This window comes from Grammomys surdaster, unplaced genomic scaffold (assembly GCF_004785775.1).
Source record: "Grammomys surdaster isolate TR1022 unplaced genomic scaffold, NIH_TR_1.0 278, whole genome shotgun sequence".
Lineage (NCBI taxonomy): Eukaryota > Metazoa > Chordata > Mammalia > Rodentia > Muridae > Grammomys > Grammomys surdaster.
The window spans coordinates 4446239-4467144 of record NW_021604719.1 but is presented as its reverse complement, the minus strand read 5'-3'; the positions used below and the strand labels follow the sequence as shown (position 1 = coordinate 4467144).

At 35.6% G+C, this 20906-nt stretch overlaps 1 protein-coding gene across 1 annotated transcript in view; it reads right to left on the bottom strand.

Moving 5' to 3' along the window:
- The window catches only part of Ap3s1 (adaptor related protein complex 3 subunit sigma 1), a 43991-nt gene that overhangs the window by 7748 nt on the left and 15337 nt on the right, over positions 1-20906 (bottom strand). The window contains exons 3-5 of the mRNA XM_028777143.1: positions 20602-20713; positions 3972-4043; positions 2477-2584 (exon numbers count right to left, since the gene is read on the bottom strand). Coding sequence (XP_028632976.1) covers positions 2477-2584; positions 3972-4043; positions 20602-20713 — 292 coding nt within the window. The remainder of the gene's footprint in view (positions 1-2476; positions 2585-3971; positions 4044-20601; positions 20714-20906) is intronic.

Genomic DNA, 20906 nt, shown 5'->3' with positions numbered 1-20906 from the left:
AAGTTAATTATATTCAGGGTAATTTTTCAAAAGCTAGAAGATAATCCTAAAATAGTTCATAAGAATTTTAAAAATATGATCAGTTCTTTTTACCAATCAAAATTTTAGTTATGTCTTCCTTGTTATTTTTTCTTTATAATAATTTAACTGGAGTTTACTAAGAAATTAATACTTTACTCTCAAATAATTTTGGATTAGTCTGTAGAGGCATCTGGCTGGTTAGGTCTACATACCTGAAGTTAACTAAAAAAATTAAAGATTTGAATTCTTGAAGACTTGAATATGAAAATGTGAAGACTTGGATTTTAGCGTGTGGTCTTCCAAACATTGAAAATGACAACAAAGTCAATATAATTTTTACACTATTTTGAGAAATAGGATGTAACATAATTTGGTGGTTTAATCCTTATCTGGTTAAACCATACCTTCTTGCAAAGTACATGCACATAGAAAAATACTAATTTGAGAAAAGATAGCAGCTGATTATATATATTAAAACATGGCCAGAGGATGACCATTAGAAGCATTCATCAATATTCTAAACTATAAAAAAGATTATACTTGTGAAAGAATATGCTTGCATAGTAATTTTACAAAACTATAGCATTCCCACCAAAAATGTAAATTCTGCATCTTGCTACCCTCCATAGGTAAAAAACAACAACAACAAAAAAAAACTGTCTTATTAATATAGTCTGTTTGAAAATCAAAAACCAAAAACCCAAAATTTACTTCTTACTCATGACTTTTACAAATACTATACAAAACACTATGCAGAACAAAAGGAAACAGAAGAAAAGGAAAAAAGAAAGGAAGAAAAGAAGGAAGGAAAAAAAGAGGAGGAAAGGAGGGACCATCACTAATAAGAAATAAGTCCCTAAAATGTGAAAAACCAGTCATGTGACTAGTGTGTGTTTACAGATTACAGAGTTCACAAATTAACTCTATAGTTTAGACCAACCACTGAGGCATTATGTTATTATGGCCTTGGCATTTAAACACTGTACTTATGTAGTTTTGTGAAGCAATGCTGAAAAATTTGTATGTATTTCAAGTCAACATTTCAAAACTTTAAATGATAAATTCAAGTTGCTGATAGTTTGTCTTTTACTGTACCAAATAATGTTACAAATAAATATACTGAATAACACTGTTCTTTTTCTTAATCTAACACAAAACTTTTTTCTAATAATATACTGCATATTTTCTACTTTCTAAAGTCAGTAATGTAAGAACAGGTGGTAGAGCATATACAATACACAGTAACTTTATGAGTCCTGTCTTGAAGCTCTTCATTCCCATCATAAGTGTCTCCTTTGGAAACCAAGAGGGATGGCAGAATGAGATTAAGGAGAAATGGAAGATACCTTTATTTTAAAACACAGGAAAGTGATTTTATAAGGAGCTTCAACTTTTTATGGCTCATATCCCACATTTTCTTCTATTTGAACTTTAAATATGAACAAGGTATTTTCAGAACTCACCTGCTGTAAATTAATTTAGTGTAGTAATCCTACTACTTTTATAGTAATATTGACTTGAAACTGACCAAGTGTCTGAACTTCCACTAATAATCATGTGAATGTATTTGTTGTTGTTGTTGTTGTTTTTTTATTTCCAGTCTGAGTTATAAAATGTAAGAGTACCCTTAAGGGCTGAGTATGGTAATACATGTGTTGAAATCCTAATACCCAGAAGACAGAGACAGGTGGATCTCTGTGAATGCCAGGCCAGCCAGGACAACACAGTAAGACTCTGTCTCAAATAATAGGTAAGAGTGTCTTCAAATAAATATAATACTGAATAAGGTATCAAGACTGCTCATCTTTCTAAACTTGTACCATAAGCAGCAGCCACCAAGACAAGGTGAACTTAAACAGTCCAGATGCAGCACCTGCCAGTGATCTGAAGCTCTTGAGAGAAGTGAATAAAGTTCTAAAGTGAAGTGTAAATATCCTTACTCAGCATATTCTGAGGGAGGCTGAATCTCACAGCACAGAGTTAGCCACAAACATGTTTCCATTACAGAATACAGTAAAATGTATGTGTTCATGTGTAAACTATGGAACTTAACAAACTTGTTATTGACCTCTGGGAAGGATCTAAAAAAGATTAAGGGGCTGAATCTCTCTGTCTCAATATGTAGTTTGACAAAACATCTATTACAAAACATGACTTCCTCAGAACAATTCTATTTCCTCTCCTTTCCCCCTCCAGAAACAGTTTAAAACCGTATTTGAAGGCAGCTACTACTGTGGTTAAAGAAATACATAAAGCTATTTGGAGATTAGCAGTCTTGGGACATTTTGACATACTAAAATGTGCATACTCATTTCCTGAAACTGAATGGGCAGGCACTCCAGCTGTACCTAAAGATTGATACTGAAGGACAAGCAGTGAGAGCTACAAAGTCGTATGTAAATAGCTGCTGGTCATGCTCAGAACCCTCACTAACTAGAGCATTTTCCCGTCTTACCTCAGATTTCTCCAGTTTATTTTGTGCATCAATTTGTGTGACGACCTCATTCATGTTGGTCTCCAATACCATTCCCCCCATCACCATTTCTGCAAGAATATTATGAACCTAAAAGAAAAAAATTAATATAGACAGACAAGTCACTGCAAAAAGTGTTTTTGTTTCAGTAATTTTTGTTTTAAAAACTAATGAAATAATTTGTAATAAAGGCTCAAAATCCACTTTCACCAGCACTACGAACTTCAGGTAATTATACGACCTACGTAGGTCTTAAGTTTATTGAGTTGAAAGCAGAGATAATATTAGTTCTCCACAAGATTACTGAAAGGATTGAATAGAACAATCTGTAAAAGTGACTGAAATAAGTGATAAATATTAACTACCGAATTCTCTCTCATCTGTATTATCACTTCCTGGAAGTTTCATTCACCTGAAGTCAATTTTGGTCCAAAAATATTAAATGGAAAACCCACAGAAATAAACAATTCATAATTGTTGAAAACAATTCACAAAATAAACATAACATTGAATGAATGTTTCACTCTATTTTGTCCAGCGTGTGAATCAACTCTTTCTCAAAAATAACAACCAGGGCTAGAGACATGACTCAGAGATGAAGTCCACTGGCTGATCTTTCAGAAGACCCAGGGTCAACCCCTAGCACCCCACATGTCATCTCACACTGTCTGTAACTCCAGTTCTGGGAGATTCAATCAGATACCCTCTTCTGGCTTCTGCAGGCACTACACATGCATATAGTACACACACACACATGCAGACAACACACACACGAACACACACACACACTTACTTCCTGGTTAAATCTCAAAATTTCCTTCTCAGCTTTTAATAGCCATTAACTCTGACCAAATCTTTCTTTAGCTTCCCTTGGTGGAAATTTCCTTTTGACTTATTCCAACAAGCTCTTAATTCACTTGCTTTAAATCTCAATGTCTACAGACCTAATTTCTATGCTGCAGGAAAAAAAAAGTCGTCCCCCAAACACATAAAAACAAAACAACATTGCCAAGAGAAAGTTGTTTAAAATAGTAAACTGCTTCAGAATAAAGTCCAAAATGCAAGGCAAAATCAATCCTCTTGATCAAAACCAAACCCTCTTTACAGAACAGCCTGTATGTTATTTCTGACACTAGTTCTCTGCTTTTCTGGCCTCCGTTTCTGTTCATAGAACTTTTATTCATTTTTATAACCCAGTTTAAATATGACTTCCTCCAATCACAGATCCCCAGGCAGAGGCAACTATGTCTCTACTAATACTATGCCCATACCATTTTCTCTTCTAGATATAAACTCTTCTAGGGCATATATAGTCTTTCTATTTTCATGCAAGCAAAATGGTCTGGTTCATGGTAAAAATAACTGAACAGAATAAAAATTACTGCTCATTAAATGCCATTTTACTCTGACAATGCAAATTAATGTTCTTCCTAAAAAAAAAGTAAAATAGTTGAAAATATAAAAAACAAAACAGTACCTTGTCTACGTGGAATATTAAATCCAGTTCACAGACATTTTCAAAACATTTGTCTAATGTTTCCACAAATACCTATGGAAAAGAAAAAAAAAAGATATTTTTGAAAAGTAGGTAAGTGCATTCAAACTTACTAGCTATAAGGCAGGGAATCCTTATTATATAAAAACTTCTTTTATCAGAACCTCCTTTTGAACATTCAAAACTGTAATAAAAAACAAATGTTACTTTCAAGCCGGGCAGTGGTGGCGCACGCCTTTAATCCCAGCACTTGGGAGGCAGAGGCAGGTGGATTTCTGAGTTCAAGACCAGCCTGGTCTACAGAGTGAGTTCCTGCACAGCCAGGGCTACACAGAGAATCCCTGTCTCCAAAAAACCAAAAAAACAAAACAAAGAAAAATGTTACTTTCAGGTAAATTATATTTTGGTATATCAAACAAACTTCTGACAATTTCTAAAATTAAATATGATCAACACCATTATTTATAATTTTAAAAAGTCACTTAAATATTCACATAACCCTTCTGGAAAGGGTTTAGATAAAAGCTTATTAGATAGTTTTAATGAACACAGAGTCAAAGTTTCTTTCACATCTAATGTGGCCGGTTCTTTTTAACTAGGAAATTACTGTAAACGACCACTAGATATTAGAGAAAGAACAAGACCTCATTATCAGACTGAACTGAGTTTGAGTAACTTATATGCCTTATGAAGTTACCTCAGTAGGCACAGGTTCAAACCCTGAACACAAATACCCAAAATGACTTGTTTTCAGGACTTGCCTTTGGTCAGCTCCTAACAACTAAGCTCTGACTTTCTAGAATATTCTGTCTGATAGTAAGTGGTTTGGAACACATATAGTTATTGGGCCTTACCTTTTCAATCTGAACAGATTATCAGTCTGTGTTAAAAATATGATTTAGGCCCACACCTGTTTTTTTTCCTAGGGGTTTTTAACTTACATAACCAAGGTCAGCCACACAAGCACTACAAATTTATGTAACTAACCCCTAATAAAAGTCCTCAATACCCTAAACTAAGATGAGCTTTCCTGGATTCAACTACATCATCAAGTATTCCTGGGGGAACTGAATGTTCTGTATCTATGGGAAGGGTCTGAGAGTTTACAATTTGTTCTTACACATTAATTTTTCACGTGTCTTTATTTTACTCCATATTATTTCACTATATAAATAACCATTAGTATATGATAATTCTGAGTCCTGTTAAGATGAGTAAATACCCTTCTCAGAAGCAGCCTTCATATAACAGTGACCATACCATTTATCCTGCATACTAAAGCAACGTAGAAAATAAAAGAAAAAAAAGCTATAAATACGACTACTAAAATAGTATGCAGTATTACTACAATACGATAGCACCCTGGAACTGCGAATATAACTGAGAAATCCACAGGAAAACTGAAGTGTACGGCTGTCCTAGTCACAGGTGACTCTGTGAAGAAAGAGCTCTCAATGGCAGTCCCCTTGCTATAACCATGCAATTCACACAGACCCACAATGTGACACATCTTACAGAGCAACCTGTGTGCTATCTCTACCAGCAGGACTACCCTTTCCTTTTCTACTCACAGAACATTTGCTTATTCTTTAAAACCCAGTATAGACACAATTTCCTCTACTCACATGACTACATTTTATTTATGCTGTGTATCTCTATGTGTGTATGATGACTTGCTATTTACCCTGGTAGTGTTTACCATAAAGTCTGATTTTTCTGATTTTTTTTCTTTTACAGCTTATTGTTATTGACATGTCTCAATTTAAGAAACCACTACCTAAATCAAGGACAGGAAAACTATTTTCCAGAAGAAAACAAAATATTTTTAAATCACAACTATCTAGAACTGGTTTTCATGAGTCTCCTAATTGATTAGTCCTAAATCATTAGTAGACTTATGACTCAGAAGCACATGTTTAGTGGTCTGGCATGCTTATACCTGCCTTAGTTCTGTGGTTTTAACTTACATGCTGTAGTCATCCTGCTTTTAGTACCAAAAGATTAACTATTCTGGTGAGGATGGTATACAAACAGCTTTCCTTCATTTACTTGTTGTTACAAAAGATTGGATGAACCTACTTAATGTGCAGATAATGTTGGGTAAAGAAGACAAAGTTCCTAAGACCGCTACACGTGCCACTGGAGAACTGACGACAGACCATAAAACAGCCTGCCTACATAAACAGTGTGACATGGTGAGAACGAAGCTTTGAAATCATTAAGATTTGGCTTCAAATTTTTATTCTGCTGCTATCCAACTTTATGGCCTTCAGAATCATTTAACTTCTTTCTAGTCTCAGAACTGTAAAATGATAATAGGACTACTCACTTTCTAGATTATTGGAAAGTTTTAGTTAAACTACTTCAGAGCACAGTTATCAGACCCAAGCTAACAAATGACAGCCAATATTGTGTACCTGGGATAGATGTACAAACATGGGATGATTCTAAAATTAAAACAGTAATAGAATAATCTAATTCTGCTTGTAAGTACTAATATAGAAATGAGACAAGGTAACTACATGCTCCCATTGACAAGACTGTGTGATTTTTTTTTAACTTAACCACATGGTAACTGGCCTGGCAGAAAAGAGGATATTCTAAAGAGAAACTCTGTATCTCTCAATCTATCAGATTGTTGAAACAATGAACCCCAAAGAAATGAGAATTTCCTCTAGTAATCTCATGTTCAGAGAAAGAAAAAGGCACCAGTCAGAGTGGGAAGTCTCCCAGAAAGAGACTTCACCTAGTTCTAACAGCTTATGAAACTATCTTTCAGAATGAGACTTCAGTCCAGACAAGAATGGGTTAACAGTTGCACGGCCATACCTTTACTAGAACTGCTTAGATGCATACATCCTTTGCCCTTCAGGGCATCTTTCTGGCCTTCTTGTCAATGTCCTTCCTGCAAAAGAAATCCTTTTCTACTTTGCACCTGTAATTGGCTTACTGAGGACAGGTGGTGAGATCTGATTTGGGCACAGATTGTGGCTCTCATATTTGATACAAGTATCAGCTCTGAAAATCTTGGACAATAGATGAACAACAACAAAAGCTCATTATAACTACGTGGTCTTTGTTTATGAAACAAATTCTTAAGACTCAAACATTAAGTGTGGCTGAAAAATTCAAACCCTCTTCAAAAAGCTATTCAATAATGTTTTCATTCAGCAAAAAATACTTAATATAATTAGAAAATTTAATATAAATAGAAACCCAGAGACCACAAGTTACATACTTAGCATAAAACTATCTGCAAAAGTATAAAAAAGACTTTTTTTTAGTTGTTCAAAGGACCTTGGTGGTTCTAACCTGGACCACAAATAATAATGAAAGTACTATTATAATTTCTCAAGGAGAATGGTTTTTAATAAGTCAAACATTAGAAGTGATATGGTAAATAGCACCCCCTTGTGTCTCACTTTTTTAAAATGATAAAAAAGTTTAGATCCAGTTTCAATATAATAGGTGCATATATAGTGCATAGCTACTTACATACAAGAATATACAACCAAAAACTTAACCTCTGCCCTTAAGAAACTCAAAGGCCAGGAGATAAATTGCTTTATTTTACTGAAGGAATCATATTCTAATTTCTTTCACTTCAAAAAAATATAAGCCGGGTGGTGGTGGCGCACACCTTTAATCCCAGCACTTGGGAGGCAGAGGCAGGTAGATTTCTGAGTTTGAGAGTTCGAGGCCAGCCGGGTCTACAGAGTGAGTTCCAGGACAGCTAGGGCTATACAGAGAAACCTTGTCTCGAAAAACCAAAAAAACAAAACAAAACAAAACAAAACAAAACAAAACAAAAAAACCCCTCAGTTTAATGATGATAGACATAATCAGGAAGTGATATATCTACATGTAAACAGGGCCCTACTTCCTTTATTATAAGAACATTCTTGTGTTTCACCTTCAGTAAGAAATCTCAAAGTCCATCATACAAAAGCCAAAATAAATCTATTATGAGACAGCTTAGTCTTCAGAGACTTAGAATCTCCCACCACCTACCTACCAATAAAGGGATATGTCCTGGGTAAAAAATATTAGATGATTTTTATTGGACAAACATCATATAATGTATTTACACAGAAACGGCACAGCCTACCACACTTAGGCTGTATTATACATAGAGATAATACAAACTGCTATTCCTAGTGCTCTGATAAATGAACAATTTAAGATTAGGGGCAGAGAACATAGCTCAATTGGTAGAGTGCTTGCTTGGCATGCACAAAGCCCTGGGTTTGACTTCCAGCATTGGACACACTAAATGTGGTAGTATAATCCCCGGAGACTAAATTAGGCAGATGAGAAAATGATCCAGTTAAGGGGCATAGTAAGCACTAAATCTCTGAGGCTGGTACTGACAGAGCACAACATGCTGTTTTGTATAAACTCGAGAAAGAAAGAGATAAGAGTGTACTGTAAAACAATAAAAAGTGTGGTATGATGTCCTCGGTCTAGTAAATGAATAACTAGTCATGCAGTTGTTACTTAGTATCTGTGATGTGCTCAGTCTAGTAAATGAATAACGAGTCGCACAGTTGTTACTCAGTGTCTGTCCTACCTAAGCTTTTACTGTCAACCTGACACAGCCTAGAATCATCTGAGAAGGAACTCTCAAGAACTTCTCAGATCAGATTGGCCTGTGAACATATCTGTGGATGATTCTCTTTTATTGATATATGAAGTCCCAGTCCATTGTGGGTAGGGCCATTCCCTGGGAAGGTGGGAAAGGTAACAGCATGAGCCAGTGAGCAATACAGCAAGCATCAGTCCTCCATGGCTTCTGATCCAAGTTTCTCCTCGAGTTCCCTCTATGATGGACCATAAGTTAATATAAATCCTTTTTTAAATTATCTTTAATCTTTTTTTATAGTCCAGTCGTTATCCTCCTCTATGGTAATATAAATCGTAACCTCCCTTTGTTGCTTTTGGTCAGAGTCCTTCAGCAACAGAGAGAAAACTGTAACACTATGGGGTCTAGTTATACTTATGTGCTATACACAGAACATTACCACAGATTTGATAAGGGTCATGATCCCACTAGATAATAAGAACTTTTTAAGATCTGTTATGGGACAACTGTCATGCACTCAGTTGAAATGCTGCTGTGTGGCACTTGACTGCACTTAGGAACACAAGCATTAACTTGTCTATACTCAAAATCCAGCCTTGCCTTTAACTTGGCAATTTGGAGCAGTCTACTTACTGTCAAGCCTCATTGTCTTTGGCACAATAATGGTTCCTGTATTTTAAGGTTGTTATAATAATAAAATGAGTAACTATCAAGTGCTTAAAACAATATCTCATGAAAGAAAACACTACAGACAATCTTGGTTCCTGTTAAAATATACAGATAGGTAAACAAAAATGTGCTCAAGGAAATATAAAAATTATCATTGTAAACTATCCCCAAGCAATAGCACTTATGTGGCAGACCTCTTAGGATTTCAAGGTTTAGAAAGGATTTTCTGTCTGCATTTAGGAACTTTCTGAGTAAAATTCACCAGAAACTAATCCAGTTGGTTTGAATCTACAGATAATTAAGTAAAAATTGAAGTTATATTTTAAAGTTAAATTGACATTTATTCAATGTGAAGGGCTAGATGTTAGCACATGCCTGTAATCACAGCACTAAGGAAGCTGGTGGAGGGGAACTGTCAGGAGTTCAAGGCCGGTATGAAATACATTGTGAATTCCAGGCTACCTTGGGCTACTGTGTGAGATTCTGTCTTAAAATAACACAAAGGACAAGACAAGACTGTCAGGCATAGAGGCATACAGCATAATCACAGCATTTATAAGACTTGAGGGAGAAGGACTGTAAATTCAAGGCCAGCCTAGACACAGAAAGTCCCTGTCCCAAACTCATAGTCACAGTCATATTCTCTCCCTCTACTTGTCCCCTTCCTCTCTTCTTCACCCCCCCTCCTCTCTCTTTTCTGGCTTGCTAGCTCTCTCTGTCTCTGTCTACTCAGTAGAAGAATAGGAGACAAAAATCTAAGAATTCTTGTAATATCCCAAGAGACATAAAAAAATATTCTTTAGTTACCAGGTAGATGTTTTTAAGAAATACAGTTTTGTTTAGCCAAAACCAAGAATTATCACTAAAAATACTCCATGTATAATAAAACCAAGAAAGACAGACTGAAATGAAAACAAATCAAATTAAAGAGAGCTGTAAATAAAGTATCTGCACTATGTCCAACAGTTAACCTTCTGTATGCTATTCAGAATCTTCCAAGCATGGGGTTTAAGGAGTACAGGTAGCATTTAACTCAGTGTATAGTGGACTCTGCACTGGACAGTGAATGAACCTTGACACAGACAGCCACGTGCTAATGATGGCAACGTTAGAAACACTGGAGATGCTGAGTGTGCATTTAACACAACTCAAGATGAGAAATAAGGAAAACTTGATTACACTCATAAATATGTTATTTGACTATGTAAGATAAATTAAGTCATAGTAACTCATTAGTTTTTTAAAATTGCATTAAGGAAAATTCAAGAATTTCAAGAAGCCTAAATATTTAAGTGCTTAAATATAAAATATATTAAACAAATTCAGTTTAAGATACAGTCACTCCTATCTCTTCATGGTACTATGTTAATGGACCTCAGTTACTACTCACCCATGCTAAGTGCTACCTTGGCTTCCATTAACCTGAGTTTCTGTGTGTCTGGGTACGACAGCTGCCTGCAGTACTGGAGCTCAATAACATAATTACATGTAGTACATAACACACTTTGCACTTACAGCACTTAATATGATTTATACATGAACTTCAGAAGTTTTAAGAAACAACTAGTTTTAATTTGTAAGTAATACACTACATAATAATTTAAAAATTAATGAGGCCTCTGAATAATTTAGTATAAAAGCTACTCTTGAGAACATTTTTTCAGAGGGCTGGGCAAGTAGCTCAGTTGGTAAACTGCTTACCTAGCATGCATGTGGCTCTAGGCTCAACTCTCAGCTCTGGCTATATATAAAATTGGAGGGTAAGCAGGGCTACAGGAGACCCTGTCTCTAGAACAACACAACAACAACATAAAAACATTTTATTTTTTTTTTCAAAATTTGAATTGCCTAATACCTCAAAAAGAAAAAAAAATATGTTGACAGAAACTGTTAAAACTATTTTTAAGCTCCTAAATGGTTAATTTTTTAAGATGACATTAGGCCTTGAAAGATACATTTCCACCTGTAACTAAATATGGTACACTGATGTCTTCAGTAGTGACTTAAAAAAAATAAAAGAAAGAAGATAAGTAACAAGTATTTACAATTGTTTTCCTAGAGTAGGATTTAAGCTAAAAAAAAAACAAAAAACAAACAAAAAAAAAAGAAATCATGATGGTAAAATCACTACTTGGTAAACCCAAGTAAATGTTTTTTGGTAAAAATTGTCAATAGGTGCTAAAACTAATGAACAAATACATACCACAAAAGAGCTTACATAATTATATAAACTTAAATGTTTTTTGTAAGATACGTATGAGCACAAAGGAAAACAGAATTCATGGTAGTCAAACCTGGTCTATCTTAACCAAGTGACTAGAGTAAATGCTCTAAACAAAATGAATAAATTGGCACATCCTTCATCCTTATAGGAAGCACTGAGGAGGCTATAACATCAGCAGATCAGAGTGGGCAGTAGTCTACAAACTAACTGCCCAGCACTCCTCAAAGGACCAAAGTATGAAGAACCAGAAATGAAGGACAAAGACAAGGAACCTTTAGAGTAAGACTCAGGGAACATGAAGACTAAAGGCTTAAGTCCATCCATCTCTGAGGAAAAAAACTATATTAAAAATACAACCGGCAAATTTTAAACAAGATGTGCAGACTTCATAGAAGTAGTGTATCTATGTTCATTTCCTTAGTTTTTTTTTTTTTTTACTTTTGGAGACATTGTCTGCTATACAGCTAAGCTGCTGTCCTAGAACTCAAGATATGTCTGCTTGGTCTCCAGAGAATTAGGATTACGGAAACAGGCTAATGTTCCCAGGTTCCTAATCTTAATAATTATACTATACTGACAGAAGATATTAAATGGAGGGGCTATGTGGACACATATGGCATAAAAGAAGTCTTTATACTATGTAGGACATTCTTTTACAAGTACAAAACAATTTCAACTCTTTTTTCTTAATCTTTAAAAGGTCAGGAAGCAAGCTCAGTGGTATAGACACCATAAATCAATCTGACAGCCTGAGCTCAGCCCTGGAAACCACATGGTAAAAAGGGAGAACCTCTGCGAGTTGTCTCTGATCTCTACACATGTGCCACGGCATGCACATCTGAAGTATGTGCAGGTACATACATTCAGTAAATGTACTAATACTTTTGAAGTTCTAGAAAAGTTTTTCTTTTTTTAAATTAAGTTCAAAGGGCACTCTCCTCTATGTTCAATTATTACCTTGAAAACCAACTATTCTATACTAGGAAACAACAAGTTTACCTTAAACGCCAAATCATCAACAACAAACAGTAACAAAAGTTCATGCTTTTCTGAAATCTTCATTAGATCAAAGAAGATAAGCTTTGGTGGTTTCTAGCCCCAAGTGTCTTGCCTAACTGCCTATTCAGTTACTAGATGTAGTAATGATACATGCTTTACAGTCTACCCCGAATACAGGTTGCTTATATTCAGTAGCTCTAGCATAAATGCAGCCAGGGAGGTAGATGCTCAAACAGTTACAAAAAGAAATCTGTAAATTAAAAAAAAAAAAAAAGAAGAAAAAAGCTAAGTAATTTACCTGAAGTCATGCAATTGTTGTGTTAGCTAAGACCTAAGACCACACTGTGACTCTAAACATCGACCTGGTAGAACATCATATGACACCTTCAAGTGACTGAGGTGGCAATACAGTATATAAATTAGGGAAGTAGACTTTACCAAATCTGAATGCCAGGAGAATGTAAAATCTAAGTAATCTTTACACTTCTAAGTAGACATGTCGACCACAGAAACATGATCGGAAAGAGAGTTTAGGAATCTGAGCAATTCTAACTTAAAGTGTTTATAAAAATATTTTGTTTATATACACACACACATTCACTCATGTTCACACAAATATACGGACACCCACACCCGCACCCCCCGCCCCACACACACACGAGAAACAAGTCACACTGAAAACAGAAAATTTAAAATATTTTGTCTAACAGTGTAGGAGGCAAATTCTTCCTGAAACAATTCCTGAAACACCCCCTCTAGACTGCTCAGAATGGAGGCCAAAGGGCATCATTCCCTTCCTCCATTAGGAATTTTTTTTTTTTTTTTTTTTTTTTTTTTGGTTTTTCGAGACAGGGTTTCTCTGTGTAGTTCTGGCTGTCCTGGAACTGTAGACCAAGCTGGCCTCGAACTCAGAAATCCACCTGCCTCTGCCTCCCAAGTGCTGGGATTAAAGGCGTATGCCACCACTGCCCAGCAGATCTTTTTCAGTTCAGTATTCTTTGCTTATCAACTGCTCTAATTAAGCCCACTATTTTCTTTAAAGATTTCAATTTTTAATTGTGAGTGTGCACATGAGTATAGCGCCTGGGAGAGTAGAAGAGTGTGTCTAATCTCCTGGAGCCACAGGCAGATTTAAGCCACCTGATGTGGGTGATGGAAACTCAATTCAGGTCCTCTGTAAGACTAGTAAGTGTTTTTAACTGCTGAGCCATCTCTCCAGCTAAGTCTTCTTATCATATAAATGCACCACCTTCTAAAACTCATCCCAAGACATTATACAGCATATGGGGGAAAGATGTATAAATATTTCTAAAAATAAGACTGAAAAAAGAATCATCAATTCAGTTTGTGTACTAAGTAAGTCATTTTTTATATTCCTTTCTTATAGATTTTATGATTTGATGAAAAGTATTAACTGAAAATATCACAGAAATTATACAGAATGTCTTTTCAATGCTCACACCTATTTGGTATCATTATTTGCCCATTAAAAGAAAACTATAGTCAAATGTTATATATTTAGTACATGGAAGAGCCTGAACACTTAGATGCAAGATACCACACTGCTTGAATTCACTGACCTCTCTAACCACTCTATCAGCTCTACAATTTTACAGACAAAATATAATTTTTACAGGTCTACAGAGCTTTTGTAACTCCATAAATATTACTCTAATTTAGCACAGCATCTGTAAGTGAAATAATCACAGAAAAATAGTCTAGCAGTGTTGTAATCATAGCCAATGTTACACATGTAGCTTAAATTAAACATACAGTCCAACACCATGGTTCTTCCTAACTAAACTCAATTTTGTCATTACAAATGAACCCGGTCAATGCTGTGGTAAGTGCTAAATGTAGTATATAAAACCACAGCAACAATTTGGAATTATCCATTATTGTGTTTCCATTATCCGTGTGGCACAAACTGCGGATAGTATGACTGCTTATCAATAACCCAAATGACCCAACATTAATATTTAATGAACTCCTATTCTTACTGTGTTAATATTTAAACATTTCTAATGTACACATACAGCAACAGAAGAGAATTTTTTTTTTTGGTTTTTTCAGACAGGGTTTCTCTGTATAGCCCTGGCTGTCCTGGAACTTACTCTGTAGACCAGGCTAGCCTCGAACTCAGAAATCTGCCTGCCTTTGCCTCCCAAGTGCTGGGATTAAAGGTGTGCGCCACCACTGCCTGGCAACAGAAGAGAATCTTAAGGCCAGTTATTATATGTGCTAGGTCATCACAACAAAATAGTGCATATGAAGACTAGAAAAGGGGCCCAGTGTGGTTGTGCATGCCTTTAATTCCAGCACTTAAGAGGAGGATTTCTGTGAGTTTGAAGCTAGTCTGGTCTACATAGTGAGTTCCAGGACAGTCAGGACTACATAGAGACTGTCTAGGAAACAAATAGAGAAATAAAAAATATTTTAAATAAAAAAGGATATTTATTTTTATCAACTTATGAGCAAATAAAAACAAACAAATAGAGCTATTGTTCAAGTAAGTGACATAATGACATACATTCCACACATAAGCAAACCCTGAGTCTTCTGTAAGAACACCTTTTAACCACTGAGCTACCTCTCCAACTCCTCTAAGTCTACTTTTATAAAAATCAAAGTGATAGAACTTTCCTGAAACACTCTTTTCTGCATTTTAGCTGATCAAAACAAACTATCAGCGTAGAACATGGTTCACCATTAAGAGTCATGCTTAGCACATGGAAGGCTCTGGGTTTAATCACTGACAAAAAATAAAAAATACAAAATTCAAATCCCATTACCACCAAGTTACTAATATTTGAACAATAAAGCCAAAAACATTAGTGAGACACAAGAGACACTTTCCTTTTCCTAAAGTACGTAATAGAATCACTTCAGTTATGTTGTACAATTCTTGTCCTTTGACAGTTCCTCTTCTAATTCCGAGACATTACAGTTGTCCTATTAGAACACTTAGATAGGCCACAACATCAAAACCCAAGTACACAAGTACAGAGTACTACTTTACCTCTAAAAAAAATTCACATCCATTTTAATCTTCCTCAGTAAAGCAGACTGAACTTTAAATGAGTTCTTTCTCTCGTTTTAACTCTAGAGACTACTAATGAATGGCTAGAAAGGCAATTTAAAAAGTTTAAATGTAGCATATGTCTACCACTCTCTTCAGCCAAGAATAGCCAACAGAGAAACAGAAACCACAGAAAATTATTTTCTATAGAAATGTAGTTTTAGAGTAAAACTGTAATTATATATCAAATAAATTAGTAAGTGTAATAATGAACTGTTAGAAGGCAAGGTAAAATACAATTCTGACATTCCCTCTCTGTTACCAAGTCATATAAAACCGAGACCTGTCATCTCTTTCTTTACTGGGAAAGTATACAGAGAAACAAAACATTGACTCAAGTGGTCGTGAGAGGTAAAAAGACAAATAGCTGAGGATCTGGAATCATAGTTACTGTAAGCTCAAAATTTCTTTGAAGTCTCTGCTTAGAGTTTTAAATATTATTTTAAATCAACTTTATCCTATATGTTTATCTTAAAATTATCATTTTTCCACCACCACCACCACCACCACCACCAATAATTTAGGATGAAAGCAATGGCGGGAAAAAGAGAGAGACAGACACACAACAAATGTTTATCATGATCACTCTGTGGCTTCATGTAACTGATACCTGCTCAGTACTCAAAAACCAGTGTAAGAAATTATAGATATGGAAGCTGAAGAGATAGAACAGAGGTGAAGAACACCTAAAATCCTTTCAGAAGCCCCAAGTTCAGTTCTCAGAATCCTCACTGGGTACCCACAGCTGCCTCTGGTGAGCAAGAGTGTTGACTCTTTTGGCTTCCTTGAGGACTCTCATGCACAGACATATACATAAAATTAAAATACATCTTAAAACAAACAAAAAGAATTATTTTCCAAGTGTGATAGCACACACCTTTAACCCCAGCACTCATGAGGCAGAGGCAGCCGGATCTCTGAGTTCAAGGCTAACCTGACCTTGAATAATAAGTATGAGGCCAGCCAGGACTACATAAGATCCTTTCTTTAAAAAAAAAAAAAAAGAAAGAAAGAAAGAAAAGAAAAAAAAGGAAAAAAAAAACACAGAGAGAAGAAAACCAGCATTAAAAGTTTAAGAGTAAAGTGGTATACTAACAGCTCCACTGGCACTTACTGTTTTTATTTTACTAACAAAAGCAATACCAAAAGCTTTATTTAGTCTTGCCATTTATATTTCTAAGCTTGGTCACTCAGAATTTATTATTACGCTTTCTACTTAGTAATTTCTCACTTAAAATCAAAGGATGCTTCCTTCCTGCAGATTTAAAACCATACCTCATCTGACAAATCCTTTTACATGCAGCGTTTCCCAGCTTACAACTTAATGATGCCACATCTCTATTTGTGTACTATTCAGAAAGGAAAAAAATTCTGTGTACTTCTTCTTGATAATCTTGATCCAATACAAATTATTTGTAATAATTATTTTTTAAATTTTATTTATTATTGTTTATACACACACCACACACAGCTACACGTGTGGAGGTTACAGGACAACTTTATGGAGTTGGTTCTTTCTACCATGTGGATTTTGTTCTCAGATTAAACTCAAGTTAGCTGGCTTGCAAGGCAAGTGCTTTTACCTGTTCCCTGGCCTACAACTACAATTGTGAATGCAATTTACTTTTCTTTTTCTTCTTTTTCTCTTTAGCTTTTAGAGAAGGTATGGCATGTAAGATGAAAATATAAAAATCACATATTTTATATACATATATATGACTTAATGCTTCTCATAATTAGCAAATCAAGAACTCAGATAAGGAAATGTCAATAGCATGTAGTGACAACTACACTTTCCATAACTATTCTAACTAACTTTTTGGCTTTATTGTCAGTTATTTTATACTAAATACAGTATATGAGCATTAAATTTGTTCATTTTTTCATGTATCAAACAATTATTTGTTGAAGACCTACTATTCCTTGTATGAGATAAATCAGCAATAATGCAATGCAATATATAGTTATGATAGATAAGTCAATAAATAACTCTAGACTCTCATGGAGCTTTTATTCTATTAGCAGTAAATGATAATAAAGCATCATATAAAATGATAACAGGTGCTAAGGAAAGGGAAAATATAGCAGATCAATGGTTAGAAATGTAGAGGGGATTTTTAGAAAACATGGCTAGAGAATTCTGTATTGAAAAGGTAGTTTCTAGTCAAAATCTGGAAGAATGAAATGGAGCCTGCCAAGTGAAAGAACATCCGAGGTATAAAAGTCAGCAAGTACAAAGTCTGAAGTAGGCAAATGCCTGCAGCATCAACAAGAGGCAAAGCACATGAGGAGACAGAAGACAAACAACAGGAGGGGGTCAGAATACATAGGTTCCTGGGTAGCCTATGACAAATAAGGCTTTTACTCCAATAAAAGCTGAGTTATGAAGAGTCTAGAACAAAAGATATGAGATGCAGCATGTTACAACGGCATTTGACTGGTGCATCAAATAAAGACCCAAAACAGTAGAGACAGACCAGTCAGGAAACTGCCAGAATACAGACAAAGTTGGTAGCTTGGACCAAAGTGAAGAAATAAGAGGTCAGGCAAAGGATTTGCTTAAGATGGAGCAGAAGAACACAAAGAGTAAGACCCAAGAACAAGCAAGTACTCAGGTTCTGACTCATCCACTTGAAGAGTTCAGCTGTTAGAATGATAAGACAAAAACTGCAGGAAATACAAATTTTAGATCTACCTCAGTGTGAGATCTTCATGTAATACCCAAGCAGAGACGTCCAGCAGGAAATTGGGCCTTAAAATCAGCCATTCAACAATAATGCAAGAGAGCAAAAACGGTTTCAGATATTCCTTCAGTACCAAAATATTTTGATATTAATGGAGAGAAAGAAATTAAGACAGAGGTAGAAAGGGAGCGAAGGTGGTAGAGTGCAGTACTGTCTGAGGGGGTGATTTAGAAGAGGATACAAACGCTATAAAGTGAGGAGTACTGCAGCAGGAGGAAGTGAAAGCTAACCTCAAACAGCCTAGTTCCTCAGCTAGCAGCACAGTGAGTGCAGCATTTATACAACACACAGTAGACAGGCAGGTAGATAGCAGGAACCTGCCATGTTCTCTCCTGACTGTTTCAGTTTTGCTTGTGATGGTCTAGAAGTAAGGTCTAGCTAGACTGCAGAGAAGTGATGCTAGAGTTAGAGATGGAGCACAGAGATGAACTGTAATCAGTGGACAGCACTAAGGACTTCCTGAGATCCATGCTCATGGATCCAAAGTGGACAGGAAACACGACTGTGCTTTTCTTCTACATATTTTGAGATGTATGAGAACAGGCTAGGAGTTAAGTGCATAGGCACACTGTATGACTACCCATGGAATCCAAGCTGAACAAGGACAAACCAGACCTCAGTAGGATCAGGGAAAATGAAAAAATGACATGTTGAAACCTGAGGGACCTAGAATAAGAGAAACAGTAAATTAGAGAGATAAAAGGGCAGCTGAGAGAAGAAATTGAAACAAATTATGGACTGACTAGTACTTTGTATAAAAATGAGACATGACAGAAAGCTGGGCCAGAAGGCAAAGCTCTAAAGGAATGTAGTTCCAAGTTTGAAGACATGAGGTTACTGAACAGTACACATGTGAACACTGAAGTCCCCCATGGCCCATCACACATTCAGTCTTCTACTGAATGTCACTGAGTAAGAAGCAACTCTGAAAAGTCTACAGATCGTTAGGTTTCTAGAATCCTGGGAACAGAGGCAGTTGCTATCTGTGTCTTGGACTATTTTTTCAAGTCTGTCACACTGACAAACAGCCTTGGAAAATAGTGTCTTCCTTAAGAGAAAAGGATAAGCTTACCTTTTCTTTTAAAGAGCACCCCATCCTTTTCAGAGCAGACATGATTCACCCATTATAAAGAATTTCAGCTCCCTAACTCTGAGGTCTGTCCCCTGTGTGATCGGATCTACTGTGGTGCGGGCATCACCTGACTCCTTCACAGCACCCTTCTAGAACTGAGAACTAATGCAAGCAAATGTTAGCATGGTTTGGGGTGTTTTGTTTTGTGGATAATGCTTCTGTTATTAGTAATGCAAGAAACCTGTCTCATCTTCTGCCATTACCCTTTAAACTACAGTTTAATCTCTAACCCTCTACAGTTGTTGACAAAAGCTCCAAAATGGGAGATAGACAGAGATGGATACAACTAAACATGTAGGAAGATGGCTAGTCTGATAACATGAGATAAAATCTGGAGATGTTCTAAAAGAAAATATCCTGGAAGAAACAAATAGAACATCTCTAGGCTCAATGATACGAAAAGGTAAACACAAAAGGTACACACATAAACTGTTACTTGTGAAGGTTGAAGGCAATGATGAAGAAGAAGCAAAATTTAAAGTGTTGAAGCAACATTAACAGGTAAGATTCAAAATAAGAGTTTTCTGATAACTGATGAGTTCTATAGATATTACAAAAGCTTTTCAGGAGAGTTAAGTCTTTAGGTCAGATTTAGACACATGCAGAGAGATTCACAGTCTTGGGTTCCTTGCAGTAACTCTCATGAACAGAGAAGGCATGATGAAATTAGTTTTAATTAGTCCTAATCAATTTAGTTTTTACAATCTTTGACAAGCTTTGAACTGGATCATGATGGGATTGTCTCTCTAAGTGAATTAATCTACTTATAAGTTCATAGCTAAACAGGCTATTAAGAAGTGGAACATAGTCGGAAGAAGGGGTCACTGGGGGTGTCTTTGACATGTTTATCTTGTCCCTGCCCCTTGTCCTCTTTGCTCCCCACCTGCCATGGGGCCAGCAGCATTCCTCTACCAAGCTCTTTTTTCCACTATGCTACTCCTTTGCAATGGACTTAGATGCAATGGGATCAGCTGGCAGACTGAAATTTCCACAACTGTGAACCAAAATAAATCTTTCCCCTAACTTAATTTATGTGGTACTATGTCACAGCATACCCACCAAATATCTACAATAGAACAGCTCCTATCAAACAAATATCATTTTATAAAATTTTAATCTTAAGCTTATAAAAACAGAATCAAAAAAACTAATTAATAGTAGTAAGATGCAACTGTTAACTTACTTGAATTAGATCTAAAATGCCAAGTTCACTTTCTGAGGAATCCACACAGAAGACAAAATATAATGTTGCATAATGTCTGTAAATGAGTTTGTTGTCAGATCCTCCAATTAATCTAAATGACAAAACAAAATAATTGAAATGGTGTAGGAAACAAAATGTAGAACATTTCATTAGCTCAAACAAAATCATATTTGTTAAAAACTTTTATAAAAACAAAACTAAGTAAATTATGATACCAATTTTCTTCAGAAATGTCAAGTAAAAGAAACCAGTGCTTAATTTTAGTTTACTCATTAAAGTATTCA